The sequence below is a fragment of the Chinchilla lanigera genome, unplaced genomic scaffold, assembly GCF_000276665.1.
Source record: "Chinchilla lanigera isolate Chin_1 unplaced genomic scaffold, ChiLan1.0 scaffold00002, whole genome shotgun sequence".
Lineage (NCBI taxonomy): Eukaryota > Metazoa > Chordata > Mammalia > Rodentia > Chinchillidae > Chinchilla > Chinchilla lanigera.
In genome coordinates, this window is record NW_004955403.1 from 50867534 (window position 1) to 50884534 (window position 17001).

General features: G+C 42.6%; 1 protein-coding gene across 3 annotated transcripts in view; it reads right to left on the reverse strand.

Moving 5' to 3' along the window:
- Positions 1 to 17001, reverse strand: part of Fbxo16 (F-box protein 16) — a 52451-nt gene that overhangs the window by 32461 nt on the left and 2989 nt on the right. For all 3 annotated transcript variants that reach the window (XR_001234024.1, XM_005373773.2, XM_005373775.2), the window contains exons 2-3: positions 15216 to 15351; positions 7526 to 7561 (exon numbers count right to left, since the gene is read on the reverse strand). Coding sequence is in view for 2 of the 3 variants with exons in the window: in XM_005373773.2 (XP_005373830.1) it covers positions 7526 to 7561; positions 15216 to 15314 (135 nt within the window). In the remaining variant the exon portion in view is untranslated. The remainder of the gene's footprint in view (positions 1 to 7525; positions 7562 to 15215; positions 15352 to 17001) is intronic.

Genomic DNA, 17001 nt, shown 5'->3' on the forward strand with positions numbered 1-17001 from the left:
ACTCTCTTTAAAATAAAAAAAAAAGAAATCAAAGATAACTCAAAATACCTAAGGAAGGGCATCAGCTAAACAAATTGTAACATACCAATATGACAGGATACAGTGGGGCAGTATGGTGTGCTTGGGAATGAGTGATTGGGGCTTAAGACTGTGCAAATAAATGGAAAATCATGATGAAAAGCAACATTGATGCCTAGAATGTGTGAGGCCCTGGGTTTGATCCTCAGCATCAGAACAAAGCAAAAATCCCACACACAAGAGGACAACATGTAAGGGCTTTTCAAAATGGCACCAGGGGGCTCTTAATGGGACAGGTCTGAAGCTGCAGCCTAAGAATGGGAGCTGTGGCCACCCTCACCCTTTGACTGCTGGACTCAGGGCCCAAAGACTCCAGCTGCATATCCAGAGGTTCTCAAGCCCTTGCTTTATAGACGTTTCCCTTTGGTTTATTCATTCTTTGTCTTCTATCATGGAGCCCCTGCCAAATTTTGCACTTCTGTGAGCACACATGCACATGTCTCTCTCTTTCTCTCTCTCTCTCTCTCTGTCTGTGTGAATTTGCTTTTATCGGGACTGCAAATGTCACATTGGGATATGCTCCTCCAGCCCTTGCATTCTTCCCAACTTCAATGGGAAAGAATGTTTAAAGAATGCTCTTTAAACAACAATTACCTCATAATAGCTGAAGAGGTTTTTTTGCCTATGTAAGCTCCTTACCTTTTTCTGAACATTGATTCAGAGCTACCTGAACCTGTGTCTCCTGAATTGTGTTCAGGGCCCTAAATACTATTATTTGACAGTTTCTGCATTTTAGGTTGACTGACAGGAGTGAATACTGGATTTTCACTCTCAATTTTTTATTATTTCTAATGCTCATTACAAATATTTCACCCTAAATTTTCTCATTTATACATAAGAATAATTACATCTGCCCTGTAGGGCTGTTGTGAGGATAAAATACTATATATAATACATACGTGTGTATATGTATTATATATATATATATATATCCTAGTGAGTCTACAATGACTCATTGTAGAAAAAGCAGCTATTATTATACAATGGCATAATGGTATTAAAAATAATGTGTATGTGGGTTAAGTCAAGGTAAAAGCAGATAATATGCAAAATTAAAGTAAAAAGCATCCTATTGTCCTATTAGAATGACTGAGATTAGCTCGGCTACTCTCCTAGCTGCCCACTAAGAGCTGGGATTCAGATTACAGAATGAGTGACTGAAGATGAATATAAAAGAACATTAGGATTATAAAATGTGTACTGAAGAACTCTATAAAAGAAAACATTAAAATGCTTTCCTCCAGAGATTAAAAAGATAATTACATTGGTTCCTCATTTATTTCCCTGATTACAAGGGCCAAAGGTAATTTATATTTGACTTTGATAGGCGTTCTTGCCTTGAGGGATTTACCTTTGTAATTGTGTTTGCTTAAGCTAATAGAAAATGAATTTGCATTCCTTGAACTCCTACCAATTCAAGGTGGATAGATGACTCAGAAGAATGCTTAACAGTTGGGAAATCCCTCTGGGATTTAGAAGGCGCTAGGAATAATCCAAAAAGTAGATACTCCATGACAGAGTTAACTGTACAGGAATGTGATAATCTCCCACTTTTTTGACATCATGTCTCCAGGAAAAAAAAATGCCCATCGTCACAGAAAAGTAAAGGATGCAATGTGTGAGGGGCTGAGAAACAGGGTCCTTATTATCCTCTTCTAGTATGGGGGTGTGGCTCCTCCCTTCCCAGGTCCTTCCCGAAGGATGCTGCTTCCTGGGACTTGCCTGACTCGCTTATAACTGTGAAGATGCTATTTTTAGAGAGGCTGTTACAGGATTTTTTACCGCAGTTCCAGGAAGTGAAGAGAGTTGCTAGAGCTGTCAGGTCCCACTCATCCCACTCACAGCAGCAGGCACAGGGTGTGTGTGGGAGTAGCGGTAAAGAAGGACTTGATATTTTTTGTTTATTGGTTTTACATCTTGGTTTGGCTGCATTTCTGAGTCTTATAATTAAAGATTCAGTCTCACAGTTCAAGTATGAATATGTTCTTGTTTTTAAAGTTTTAAACAGATTTGGAAAAATCAGACCTAAAAATCCCAATCAGGCATCTCCATCACCTCTTACTTCATTGCCCAGAGACAAACACCTTTCAAGGTTTAATTTTCACCTCTTTCTATGTATTTACATAGAAATACACAGAAAGGTGTATTTACATATATATACCCATCAAGGCAGGAGCAATTAAATTAGGGTATAACCATCCCATGGAATACCTTGTGGCACTTTTAAAAATAAAATACAGCCATAGATGTCCTGCTATATAATAAACTCAAGACCACATGGTTTTCCCATTTGTCCACTGTAGGATGGGTATGCCCTGATGTACTGAATGTAGCCATTGTAGGATGGGTATGCACTCAATTTGGCACTTTTGTTTATTATTTATTTTGTGGTGCTGGGGTTTAAACCTAGGTTTTTTTTTCCCTGCTAGGCAATTGCTTTACCACTGAGCTACCTCCCCCAGCCCTTTTAATCCTATATCTATCATGGAATTCACAAAATGGTTTTCCCTGTTTCTCTTTGGAATTTTAAGTGTGTTGTGGTTTAGATCAAGAATGTCCCCCCAAATCTCATATATTCAGAGGTCTGACCTTTGAAAGATGAGCGAATCATGGGTGTGCTTTACTCACCAGCAGATTCATCCACTGATAGCTAAAAGAGCTGTTAGGAAGTGGGGCCTGGTGGAAGGAGGTGGGTACTGGGGTGGTGACTTGGAAGGATGTATTCTTGTTCCTAGCTCCTCCCCTCACTACCTCTGCTTCCTGGCTGCCATGTGTTGAGCAACTTTCCTCTGCCTTGCCCTTCCACCATGTTTGTGTCTTGAAGCCAGTTGACCCTGTATGGACTGAACCCCCTAGCACTGTGAGCCAAAGAAGCTTTTCCTCTTTTAAGTTTTAGGTGTCTGGCATTTTGTCCCAGCAACAGAAAATCTAATACACTCTGATTATGGCTGTTTCCAGCAAGTTGAAAGTGACACTAATTTACTAAAAATATTTATATTACTATTATTTCTATTAACAACATAGAGAAAGCTGAAAGTTTGACAACTTTTTCTTAAATCCAGATATTTTCCCCATTGGTATTTTCTGCATATTTGGGAGGTGATTACCTTTTCTAACAGGAATTGCAGTGCAGAGATTTGAGAGAACAGGGATTAAGTAGTAGGATGAAACAGTAAAGTAGAAGATCTTTTCAGGTTCTCTAAATTATTTGTCTTTTGCTATACAAATCCCAGGTGCTGGGATTATAAGGATATGCAGTGTGATCCAGATATTTTTAAATGGTTTTACTTCTAAATGCCAGAATAAGGTTTAAAATCAAAACTTGACTCTTACAATGAAACATCCACTAAAACATTGGTAGCTTTATTTCTCTTTTCTTTTGCATTAGGTTTTATGGGAGTACATACACTTCTACATGAGTTGGTACAACTAAGCAATAAGTTTATTAGGGAAAAGACAAAAATAAATATCATTTATTCATGTAGAAATGCTGACTGTCTTATCAGTATCAGGGGACATAAATTGAAACACAATAGAAACCAACCTGCCATCTCAAGTTTATTCTCTTTAAGAAGATAGATAATAATGGTCTTTGCAAATATATATTTCTACTAGCTATGGTAAATGAAAGAAAAGGACCTTTTTCTAAAAAGTCTGAAGACCTTGAATTTTATCCAGAATATTAAAAATAGTTAACAACTGGCGATGCCACCAACAGAAACTAGCCAGCCGTAGCAATGAACAAGGGCTGAACATTTGCCCTGATTATATTAACTCCAAGTGACAGTGCAGACATAGGTCATTCTAAATAAGTCACTTTATGAGCTGTTGGAAAGAGGTGCAAAACTAATTTAAAAACAAATGAGAAAAACTCAAGTAGGTTGTAAAAATTCAGAGTTTTAATTTCTTAATTTTTAGGTAAAATTTTGTTATTTTGAAGAGAAAACACATTTATATGATTTTTAAAAAATAAGGTGTGAAGGGCTTCAAGGAGCCGGGTTTAGTGGCATACACAGGAGGCTGGCACCCTGGGAGGCTAAAGCAGGAGGATCACAAGTTCAATCACAGCATGGGCAACTTAGTGATTTAGAAGGATCCTGTATCAAAAATTTGAAATACAGTAGAGCTGGGGTTGTACCTCAGTGGAAGAGCCCTAATTCAATCCCTAATGCCAGAACAATGAGGCATTTGCAGTGCATTATCAGCTCATCCATTGCTGAGACACAATATCCGACACCCAGAACTTAAAAGAGGTGATGTTTGGTTTGGCTGAGGTTTCAGGGCATTCAGTCCATGGCTGTCTGGCTCCAAGACAGGACTATCAAGGAGGAAGGGCATGACAGGGCAAAGATGCTTGTTGCATGTAGGACAGGAAGCAGAGCCAGGAAGCAGCACCAGGGAGGAAGGGATGAGAGACCAGACACAGATCCCAAAGCCACACCTACACGACCACACAGACACACCCAGAAGTGTGTGCCACCCATCCCCCATGTGGATCCCAAAGCCAATAGCATTGATGCTCTGCCCTAATTGCCACAAATGAAAAAAATCATTTCCAGAATTCTCCTTCCTGGAGGAGACTGGTATTACCCTCTTCTTGTGGCTCCCTCTAGCAATATTATATATACAATTTAAAAAACAGTGGTTAATGAATATCGTTTGTCTGGGGTTTGCAGAACAACAGAGGAAAGACGTGGTGAACAACTAAGGCAAACTCGAATACTAGAATTAGTCCTTTAGGCCGGTCTTTAGCTAAGTGAATTTCTGTAACTGATAGGAGAGAGTATCTGCCTTCCATTAGAGTCCAAGGCAAAGATACTCTCTCCAAGAAGACAGCTTTGACTGTAAATTTTAAGTAGAAAATAATGCTGGGTGTGGCGGCACAAGTCTGTAATCCTAGTACTCATGGGGCTGAGGCAGGAGGATCACTGTAAATTTGAGGCTACATAGTGAATTCAAGATCATCTTGAACTACATAGCAAGACCCTGTCTCAAAAAACAAAACAAAGGACTGGGGACATAGCTCAGAGGTGCAGTGCCTGCCTGGCAAGTGCAAGGGTCCTGAGTTCAATTCCTGACACCAAAAAACAAAAACAAAAAAGAGGGAATACTTCAGGATCATAACATACATTAAATTGGAAAAACCCATGTGAAGTTTTGTTTTGTTTTAAAGAACCTTGGTATATTCTTTTAAAATTCAGATATATATCATATGCCATAAAATTCAGTATTTTAAAGTGTAGAATTGACAGTTTTAGTATATTCAGAAGGTCATGCAGCCATCACCACTATCTAATCTCAGGACATTTTCATTCTCAAAAGAGAAACCCATGCTCATTACAGTCACTTCCCATTTCCCTCTTCCCCCACTCCCTGGAAACCACTAATCCATTTTCTTGTCTCTGTAGATTTGCTGATTCTGGACATTTCATATTAAATGTAATCATATACTCTGTGGTCTCTCTGTCTGGCTGCTTTCACTTAGATAATATTTTTACAGTTTATTAACACTGTATCATATATCAGTATCTCATTCCTTTTCTTACCCTTATTTTTTATTTTGGTAAAATACACCTAAAATTTACCATTATAACCATTTTTAAATATACAGTCCAGGGGCTGGGCCTATAGCTCAGTGGCACAGTGCCTGCCTGGCAAGCACAAGGTCTTGAGTGCAATTCCTGGTACCAAATAAATAAACAAACAAACAGTCCAGTGGCATGAGGTACATTCACATCAGTGTGCAACCATTCCCACCATGCATCTCCAGAACTTTTTAATCATCCCATCTGAAACTTTGTGTCCACTAAACAATACCCCCCCACACTACCTAGTTCCAGATAACCTCTATTCTTTTTTCTGTCTTTATGAATTTGCCTATTCCAGGTACCTCATATGAGTGGGATTATACAATATTTATCCTCCTGTGACTGGCTTATTTCCCTGAGCACAATGTTCATCCATGTTGTAACATGTTCCTTTTTATGGATGAGTAATATTCCATCATATGGATATACCGCATCTTATTTATTCAGTTGTGTCCATTGATGGACGCTTGGATTATTTACACTTTTTAACTATTTGGAATATTGCTGCTATACATATTTGTGTGTGTGTGTGTGTGTGTGTGTGTGTGTGTGTTTGAGTGACTGTATGCTTTCAGTTCCCTTGGGTCATAGAAAATATTTAAATTGGACTGAAGATGAATTTGATCATTAACAAATATTAATCAATATGGATAGTTTGATTACTACTAAGGGATGGGCAATGACCATGTGTCTCCCCATATGAGGATCAGATGAAAAAGTCCTCACTTTCTTTTTTTTGGTACCAGGAGTCGAACTAAGGACCTTGCCCTTGCCAGGCAGGTGCTGTGCCGCTGAGCTATCCCCAGCCCAGTCCTCACTTCTGATGAAGGATATCTGTATCATGTTCAGCAAAAGCACGAAGCTGTTAGAGTTCTGCTGTGGACGTTTAAGTGTATACGGAGGGGAGACCAGGGATGCTGAGTAGCCAGAGGGGAGGACTGTGCTGGTTACTACACTAACCTCTCTCAGATCCAAACCCCTCGTCTGTACTCATTCGTGTAGCGAGTTGGAGCTCTGCAAACACATCTGGTTCTCTGCTAAATGCTGCCAGTGGGGAGGCCGGCCTTTAAGGGAAACTGATGAAAAAAAGATGTACTCACCCTGATGATTCCAGGGTCCAGCTTTCTTTCAAAGACACAGAACGGCCATATTTCCTCGGATATAGTAGAAGGAGCTGCCTGTGATCTCACCTGCTTCACTCCTTACAAGCTCGGATCCCCTCAGGGTCCTGAAGTCCTCACTCTGAGTTCCTGAGGTACTGGTATAGCTGGTAGCACCTCAGTTCTATTTTCGGGGAACCCCAGTGTTCCCTTCTTCTGTTTCCTGCATTCCAATATCTACTTAACCAGTCCTTCTCATTAAATTCTGTCTATTAAAATAATATATGGTTTCTATGTCCAGACTGAACCCTAACTGCGCAGAGAGAAAGCACCAGCCATGCACAGCCTTGAGTCCAACCTGAATTCTTGGGGCAGCTCTGTGACAAAGCTACAGACTGAATGATTGTATCTCCCACCTAACCCAGAGCCACACACTGAAATCCTCACATCCACTGTGATGGTACTGGGGGGGGGGATTTGGGGAAGTGATTAGGCATGAGAATGGAGCCCTTATGACTGGGATCAGTGCCCTTATGCAATCGAGCCCAGAGAACTCTCTCCCTTTTTCTGCCATATCAGGCTGCTCATAAACAGGGCACTGGATCTGCCAGGAAACTTCATCCAGGACTTCTCAGCCCTCAGAACCGTGAGAGATAAATGTCAGTTGTTTATAAGCCACTTGGTCCGTGCCTCTTATTATAACAGCCTAAAATTGATAATATAATGCAGACATAGGTCTATGCTATTTTAAATGCTTACCCATTTTCCAAGCAGAGCTCTTCTTTCTTCAAATACCTGCAGTTAGTAAAAGAACAGGTGATTTCATATATTGTGGGTCATAATATCCATTTCCAAGAACAATGTCATTAAAAATCAGAAAATTTATGGTATTAACTAAGTATAAAGACACAGGTTTCATTCCCAAGAGGGTACTTTACTTATTTCTTGGGGCAAGTTCTTTAGTTTCTCTGTCTCTGTCTCTGTCTCTTTGTCTGTCTCTCTGTCCCCCTCCCTTCCTTTTTCCCTCTCTCCCTCTTTAGTTTCTCCATGTAGAATAGTATAATTCATAAGATAGGAAGTAATTATTCTTAGATGAAAAAAGAACAAAGTGGAATATAAAAAAAAGAATTTTAAAATTTGAAAGGAGGGCCGGGGATATAGCTCAGTGGCACAAGTGCCTGCCTGGCAGGCTCAAGGTCCTGAGTTTGATTCCCAGTATCAAAAACAAAACAAAACAAAACAAAACAAAAAACAACTAACTGAAAATTTGAAAGAAGATGAAAAACTAACAAGAAAAAAACAGGAAAATGGAGTTCCCCTCTAAAATGTCTATATTAATGGTGTGAGAATTTATAAACAAATGGGTCTATTGTTATATCTCAGTGTATACACACCTAAATGGGTGTCCAAGTGCTTCTGTGCTTGTAGGGTTAGTAATTTGTACATGTGCTCCTCTGGGCTGGTGACTGAGGATGGAGCTGTACAGGTTTATTATAACTGACTATTTAGGACACAAACCGTGTATCACTGATGGTGACATTCCCAGAGCAGCATGCTCTACGCTGTCACATGTTACAAGTACCTGTTTGTTGAATTTGATGAGGTTGTGGGGTTGAATATCTTCATGGATGTAGAAGTAAAGTGGGGATGTGTTGTGTTGGTGAATAGGTCTTTTTCTGAGCATCAGTGCACGAGCGAGTGAGAAAGGGAAAAGGAACGTGGGTTTTCTTGGCAGAGGAGGGGTTCTGAAGAGAATAATGAACATATGTGACTGTCTCACTCCAAGAGAGACACACACCCCCTCTGTCAGCTTTCAAGGGGGGAGCGATGCTTTTCCCTTCCTCCTGGCGCTGCCTAAACTCCCCAGTTCTGCAGGAACATTCCTGCTTGGAGAGGCGGCTCAGACCTATTTCTTCCTTTTTGTGGAGGAGGGTGAGGAGCTGGCTTTCTGCTTCCAGCAGAGAATGCTTTCCTTTCTTTTCCAGGCTCAAAGTCTGGTTGCCAAGGACATACAAAATGGGAACTTAAAAACTGCTCTAAAAACTGCCTCTGGGCCAGTGAGATGTCAAGTTTGTTCCTGTCCAGGCAAGCTCATCCATCACAGGTAGGCACTTCTTACATGTTAGAGAAAAAAGACCCTCCTCCCCCGTGCCACCTGGGGTACCAGGACCCTCAGGTAATGGCAACAGGTAGGACGTCTAGATGAGAATAGAAGAGAAGCTACAGAACACAGAAGAATCAGAAAACCTAGATTAGAATACAAGGGGGGACCAAAAATTACAGTGAATGTTTAAAAATTTTTATAAACTTACTACAGTGAAAGATACATTGCCGTGAATGATGGGACAAGTGTGTTTGAAGCAAGGGGAGTTTTTTTTTTTTTTTGCTATTTTGACAGGGACTAATGGCAATGTGTCTTCTACTATAGGCAATATTTTATTTAAACATTCACCGTATTCTTGGCTCACCCCTCAATGAGCAACCATTTACAGCAATTTCTGTCAAATAAAAATATCACCATGTATCCTTATGCACTTTATACACCGCATCTCGCACCGTGCGACTTCTGGCTCTTGCCCCAAATCAAAATGACCACGAGAGGGAAACGTCTGGACTCAATTCAGGACACTGAGGCAGCCACAGCAGTGCACCTGAAGACACTCACAAAAGAGGACTTGCAGAGCTGCTTCAGAAAGCAGCAAGAACGATGGGATAAGTGTGTTCAGAGTGAGGGAGGGACCTTGAGGGGGATTCGTGGTGACGTGGCTTTTACTAAACTTTAAAAAAGTAAACATTCACCTAATTTTTTGAACACATTTTGTGTTGCCTAGCTCTTTTTCTCCATGAGTAACCTGTCACCCAATCCATGCCGCCACCGCTGTCAGCGTTCAGATGCGCAGCGACCCCTCCTCACTCCCACCCCTCTCACAATCATGCTCCACGGGGCTTTCCAGGGCTCAGATTTGCTCTTTAGTGCTCTCTGTTAATTTGACCTCCCTGTGTGGATGACAACCCCTTCCTCCTACCTGCTCCCCAGAACCAGAAATGACAGTTTCTCAGCAGGCCCTCCACAGACACTGCTGACTGAATAACAACCACAACAAAGCTCCAGAAGGCCCAGAACTTCAGAGTTATAAGAAATCCTAAGATCTTTTTGTTCAATTCCTTTATTTTAAAGAGGTCAAACAGAGGCCCAAAGAGATTCTATTTATAGATTTTTTTAAAAAATCACTGGTTCTAAACTATCTGCTCAGCTCAGTTCTGCCGGTGGTCCCTCACATAAATCTTGGTCTTCTCTTCCCTGACTTCCAGCCTCACAGTGTTCATTGGTTTGAGGTGCTGGGGATCGAACCCAGATCCTTACATGTGCTAGATAGGCCTTTACCACTGAGCTAGGTACCCACTCCCAGCCTTTGTTGCTCATGCTTTGGGCTGAGAATGGGAAGAAAATTACGTTCTGGGACCACAACTGGGCTTTCAAAAGGAGGCTGGGATTGCACTGTCATGGCTCCCCTTGGGGGTGTAGTTCATTGGAAAGAGAGGACACTGACTTGGGAGTGGAGGGATAGACGAGCTTGGAAATCAGAAGACCTCAGATTGGGTTCTGACCCCACCCATGACAAGAAATAGCATTTGGGCCAATCACTTCCCAGTCAGGTCCTCAATTTGACGGGTAGTCTTGTATTCCCTGGCTTGCAGTGAATCTTCATTTCAGTGATTTGCAATCAGATTCTTTCCTTTAAAGAGCTGGAAACAAAATGTCTATGTAAAATGGAACTATTAAAATGGATCTTCCTTTCTTGCAGAATGCTGCAGTTTGTTTATATCACAGTTTACCCACAGCCTGCTGTTAAGTCAAAATCCCACGGTTGTTATTTTTGTCTGTTGACACTAAAATTACATATTTCTCCATGTGACATCATTACAGTGCAGAAGGGAGAGATTCAGGGACTCCTAAATGACAACTGATCGACTCCAAGGTGCTTTTTCTCAGAACACCCTTTTAATATGTACTGTACTAGATGTGGATTACATGCTAAAAGAAATGTGGCTCATTTGCTTTTTAAGAATTGTATGTATTTAAAGTCTACAGCATATTTTGATATACATTTATACAGTGAAAACATTATTACACTCAAGCAAATTATCCTATCCATCACTGTCTGTCGTTACCCTTGTATGTGTTGCGGGGAGGATTGCTTTTAACTACAACACTGGGTGGTGAAGAGATGTATAGTTTAAAAACCTTCCTCCTCTCAAAATTTTCAGTGCCTGAATTACTTTGTAATCTACTGCATTTGCCCATCCTGATGATTTTGTTTTTGTTTTAAAGCTTCTAAATTTGAATTCAATGTCTCTGCTTCAAGCCTGCTGTGAAGTTAAAATTCTGCGACTCTTATTTTAGTCTGAGATACTTATTTGTTTCACATGCTACTGCACAATAGAAGAAAGACAAAATTGGGACACAAACAAAACAAGACCTCACAATTACACTGATTAGTGGTGACAATGCTCTGTATTTCAGGTGAAGAAAAACCCTTAAATTGTCTCTGTGGATGCTTTCTAGCCAATGCGTCCTTGGCCATCTATTTTTAAACCTTTCATACAGTTGGAATGTTAGATGTGGAAGGGACCTCTGAGGTCACCTGACCCAAGCCACTTATTTTAAAAGGAGGATCGAGCCCAGAGAGGGTAAGTGACATATTCAACGCATGCAAAAAATGATTAGGACAGCTGACCTGAAGCCAAGTTTTCAATTCCCAGAGCTGTTATTGGTTGCTTTTCTTTGTATTTATTTTTAAACTCTTACAATTTGAAATATGAGCACATCATATAAAGTAAAAGAACAAAGAAAGCAAGAAAAAGAAAAGGAAAAGGTCTCTCTTCTAAAGGCCCGTCCCCTCCAGCCAGCAATGGCCATCTAAATTTGGGGGCTGGCAGTATTAATACTTTGGTGTAATCACATACAAAGTCTAGGTATGTGTCTGTGTATGTTGATACACATGTGCATATACACATGGCAAGGTTTTAAAAATAATTTTACTCCAAACCAGAACCTATCTAGATATTCTGGAATATTTGAGAATTCTGAACAATAAAATAAAATTTTCTCTATGAATCACCACTAAGTGTGACAAAATCCCTTAAAGAATGAAGATAAGACAACGTAACGTTTTCTGTGTTGTACTATTTGTCCCCCAGAATTGAAGGATTTATTCGTGCACCTGTTGGGAGGCTTCTGGGTGACAGCAACAAGCTTGAGAGAGCTGCCTGGACCGAGGTCAGCTCCTGGGGTCGGGGGACACCTGGCACCCATGGAATGGGTGGTTTGCTTGCTGGGTTGTAAGGTCAGGCTGGCTTTGAGGTGTCCCAGGGTCAAGGGAGACCTTGTGGAGACTGCATCAGAGCACATCTTTTTCTACTGTTCCTCTACGCTCTCCTAGGAGCATGTTGGTCACACATGCTCATCTCAAAACTTGCTTCTTGGAGTGAGAGGTGCAGCTCAGCGCTATAGCACCTGCCCAGCATGCCTGGGGTCCTGGGTTACATGCCCAGCACTACACAAGCAAAATGAAACAGAACAAAATAAAAAAGGGTCCAGGGATATAGCCCAGTGGCACAGTGCCTGCCTGGCAAGAGCCAGGTCCTGAATTCGATTGCTGGTACCAAAAAAAAAAAAAAAAAAAAGGAGTTTGCTTTTCTAGTCATCCAATTTACAACAGGCACTCAGGTATCTCTTAGTTGTTAAGCGCCCACCCACAGCAGCTACATGGAGCACGCCTCTTACTTTCTCAAGGAAATTTTCTGAAAATCAAACCATCCAACACATTTGAATTTCAATTCAAGTCACTTTTTCACACGTGTGTAAAATCTTCACAATTCTATGGGAAAACAGATTTCAAAACTAAACACTGAAGCCTGGGGGGCGGAGAAAGCAGATCGTCTGTTATGTAAACTGTTAGGGAACTTGGAACGTTGCAAACAGGTGCTCAGGAATGATCATTGTGCTGAAGGAACAAGATTTCAATAGACAGGTATTCGCAGCTATAGACGAAGGCTGGTTTCTCTCCTCTCTCCTCTGTCCTCATTCCCTTATCTTTCTCCTGTTTTACGTCTTCTCCATTTTGTTTCTCAGCGTTCCGATGCCTGCCCCAGCTCCTCCGTCTCTCAGAAATTGCTCAAGTTCAGATCAGAGGAATAGAAAAAGAAAACACCAAGAGGACCTGGGTTTGATGGCTCAGCTTTGCCGGAGCGATCAGCACATCTGTTAGGGTTAGAGAAGCAAAGGCCCATTTTGGGCTAAGGAAGCTGACGGAGCAGACCAGGTGATAGTCAGTGAAATGAGACCAGGAGGACTGGGCGCTGTTTCCGCCTCTTGTGCTCCAAGAGCCAAATCACGCCCTGGAGATAAAAGAGGGAGGCTCTCCAGCTTAAAAGTCTTTTGATCCCGGTACCGGAGAAAAACAAAAAAAAAAAAAAAATTCTTTTGAGACAACAGGGTCTCACTCTGTAGTTCAGGCTGACTATGTAGCCCAGGTCAGTCTTGAACTCATTGTGATCCTCCTGCCTCAGCCTCCTGAGTGTTGGGATTATAGGTGTGTGCCACCATGCTAGGCTTACTTTAAAGCATTTTGAGGAGGATGGGGAAGCTGCAAGCAGGAGAGGTGAGAACAAGAGGCAGGAAGCCAGGGAGGCAGCACGGAGGAGAGACACTGGAGTTGACTCTCACGGGTATGGCAGAGCAGGGTTCAGGGGACCCTGAGAGTGGCCTGGCCTGGGCCCTGAGGGGCAGTGGCATGGGTGGGTGGGACTAGGAGGCTGGCTGAGGTGAGAGCAGGAAGGGCCTCAGTGATGCATGTGGGGGTTTGGAATCTACCCTTTGGGACTAGGAGGCTGGCTGAGGTGAGAGCAGGAAGGGCCTCAGTGATGCATGTGGGGGTTTGGAATCTACCCTTTGGAGTGGGACTGGTATTTTAGAAAGATCATCCTGAGCCTCAGGGAGCCAGGGACAGAGGCAGTGAAACCAGGTGGGTCACTGCAGGGTGTGTGGCAAGGTGTGCCAAGGGTCTGAGGTGAGAACGTACAGCTGGCAGGGTGCGGATGGGTGGAGCAAGGGCGCTGGATGAGAGGCCTGCGAGGAAGACCCAGAACACGAAGCCTACGGACATGTGGGTGAGGGCTGCTGGCAGATGCTCCTGCATCGCCTCTCTGGTCCCTGAATGTCCTGGTACCAGGGACGCAAGCTGGCACTCTGCACTTGGGCTGCACTGGGGCTACCGCAGCCATGCTCGCTGCTTACCCGACAGGTAGTGGGGTCCTCGGCTCACCTGCCCAGCTGCCATGCAAACCCACTGTGTGCGTAGCCTTTTCTGGGCCGGGAGTCATGCTGTGGAGGTGGACGGGCCAGGAGAGCATCACGCAAGCATCACGTTCACTCTCATTGCTGTGCTGAGGGTAAAGTTTTTTTGTCTCTGACCCAGGAATCTGCATCTTTTACTGTGAAACTGTAGTGTCCTCGAGTCCATAAATAAAGGCTAAAATATTAGCTTATTAAACTGGGGAGAAATCAAATCCAAGACCCACCTGGAAGAAGGAAGATTCCCTGCCTGCATAAGTAGGTGCAAATGGGCGCTTTTTTCTCCAGGAGGAGAAACTAGTGTGTGTGAGTGAGGTAACAAGGTCGGTTTTAGGCACGTTGATTGTATTTTACCACCAACTAGGTGTGGTCCTGACATAGAGGATTGTTCAAAGGAGCTCGCAGACCCCTGTGTAAATTCTGGTCCTCACTGGAGCAGGAATAGAAATCCCCAGAATTTGGCCAACCTCACGCCCTGGAAATCCACTGCACTCCTTTATTTGGTGAATTCTACTAATTCCTTCCCAGAAGGTAGCCAGGAAATGATTTTTTGTTTTGGTACGGGGAATCGAACTCAGGACCTTGCACTGGCCAGGCTGGTGCTATGTCACTGAGCTATATGCCCGGTCCCCAGGCAATAAACTTTTTAGGAGAACTGGGAGTATGCCGAGTATTGTGAGTACTTGGTTGAAATTTACTCATTTTCTGTACCTGATGTATTTTACACGCAGCCTTACCCAATGATCTCAACCCTAGCCAGGGAACCTGTTTTTTTGCAGACTCTGCCCCCAGTCCCAGGGGTCCCAGAGGAGAACGAGTGACAGAGAAGGTAGTAACTAGAATGGGAGACAAATCGAAGTAGGAAAGAACAAATTGAAAGCATTTTCTTCTCAGGCAGGGACTCTTGTCTATTGCTGGCCTTGCCCACACTGCAGACACTCAGAGAAAGCTGTTTTAAATAAATGCTTTGTTTGTCTCTTCTTCATTCATCACACAATCCTAAATAATTCCTGTTTTTATGTTCATAAGCAAAATGTTATTATTTTTCTTTAAGGCATAGATCCAATTGATAAAATAGCTCTGGCCACTTACCCGGTCATTCAAAAGCTGATGATTTAGCGGTGTCCAAGTGCTCATCTTTGTCTGCATTTTGGGGCCATCTGTGCTTTTTGGAGGAGCAAATGCCATCATGAAATAACTGAGTGTTTTTCCATAAGAAGAACTACACCTAGAAGAAGAAACAGTCAACTTATCTTCAGAATGCTAAAAATACTAGTACTGTGTGACTTTTTGGAATGTTGGGAGGGAACGGGTGGAAGAACATTTATTTGGGGCACCTTATCTGTTGAGCACTCTGCATATGCTCAGTTCAGTTTCATAAGCTGGTGCAGCGGAGGATGTTAGCTCATTTTGCAGGTGGAGAAAACAAGACTCATTGAAGTTATACATCCTGCCCAAGGTCATACACCTAAGTGGTGAAGCTGGGACTCAGACCAAGGTCAGGCTAACGCTGCTTTCATTAAATCATGGGGGAGAGATCCAGAATTGCTCCTAGCTAAGAACATACCTTACCGGTGGAAAGAGAAGTATTTTAGATTTATAGTCATAATGCCGTCTAAGACACTTCAGTCCTCTCCACGTGATAGTAACTCTCCTCCTCCCTCTTCACTTTCTGACATCTATGTAACTTGAGTTCCAGCCTGGTGCATATTTAAGAAGTAGAATGGTATCATGGGCAAAGCCAAGGCTTTGGACATGGACAGACTTGAGGTTTAAGGGCAGATTTTCTAGGTTTAGTTGTCTCATATACAGTCTGCCTCCTTTGAATTAAAGCACTTTAATTTACACGAGGAATCATTTTTCCTTATGGTATAGCATTTGCTGGATTGGTTAATCAAGGTTTAGGGGTGTCCAGGGGCTCATCTTCATCTGTATGTTGGGACCATCTATAGTCCCACCCTTGCCATGAGGTGGTGATAAAGCCAGGTGTGGTGTAATTCCAGCTACTCAGGAGGCTGAGGCAGGAGGACTGCAAAACAGATGCCAGCCCAGGCGACTTAGCAAGACTTCTCTCAAAATAAAATGAAAAGGGTCAGGGACATAGCTCAGTAGTAGAGCCCTTGCCTAGCATGCAGAAGGCCCTGGCTTTGATCCCACTATTACGTTAAAAAAAGTAAAAAAGAGGTAGTAATGAGACAACAGTGCTGTTGGATCATAGTTCATCCTTATTTTACAGATAAGGTGGTCATTCAAGGCAGCACTGGTGCCCTGAGCAGGCTGCTACATTGTCCCTGCGGCTTCACCCCTCAAAGCCTCGTGTCCTTTTGTTCTGTTTTGCAAGCTGCCACTTTTGATTCTGTTAGCTAGAATGATTTTCTGGTATTGCAACCAAAATTTGTAAATTTTACTATATACAGGTTTAATCCGCACTCTAACACTGAGTGTGTAACTTTTTGCCAGTCATTCAATCTATCAGAGACTCAGTGTGCTCATTTGTACGGTAAGGATGTACCTCTCTACCTTCAACTGCTGCTGTTAAGATTACAGGGAGAAAGGTCCTGTGGAGTGGCTGATGTCTGGGTGGCCTTGGGGCAGGGCAAGCTCCTGCAGCCTTTCTTAGAACTTGTTATTTCAGAGAGTGCCTGGCACCTGTCCTTTGGAGGACCGCAATGACACATTTTAAGGTGAGAAGCACAGGAAGCAGGTGATAGTAGTTCAGTGTGTATCCTGTTTCCACCTTCCCTGCCTCCGAACAGGGTTTGCCCGCACAGGTAGAGGTGACTGACAGCTGCTCCAAGAATGACCCTACAGGGGCTGGGGATTTAGCTCAGCGGCAAAAGCGCCTGCCTGGCAAGCGCAAGGTCGTGTGTTCGGTTCC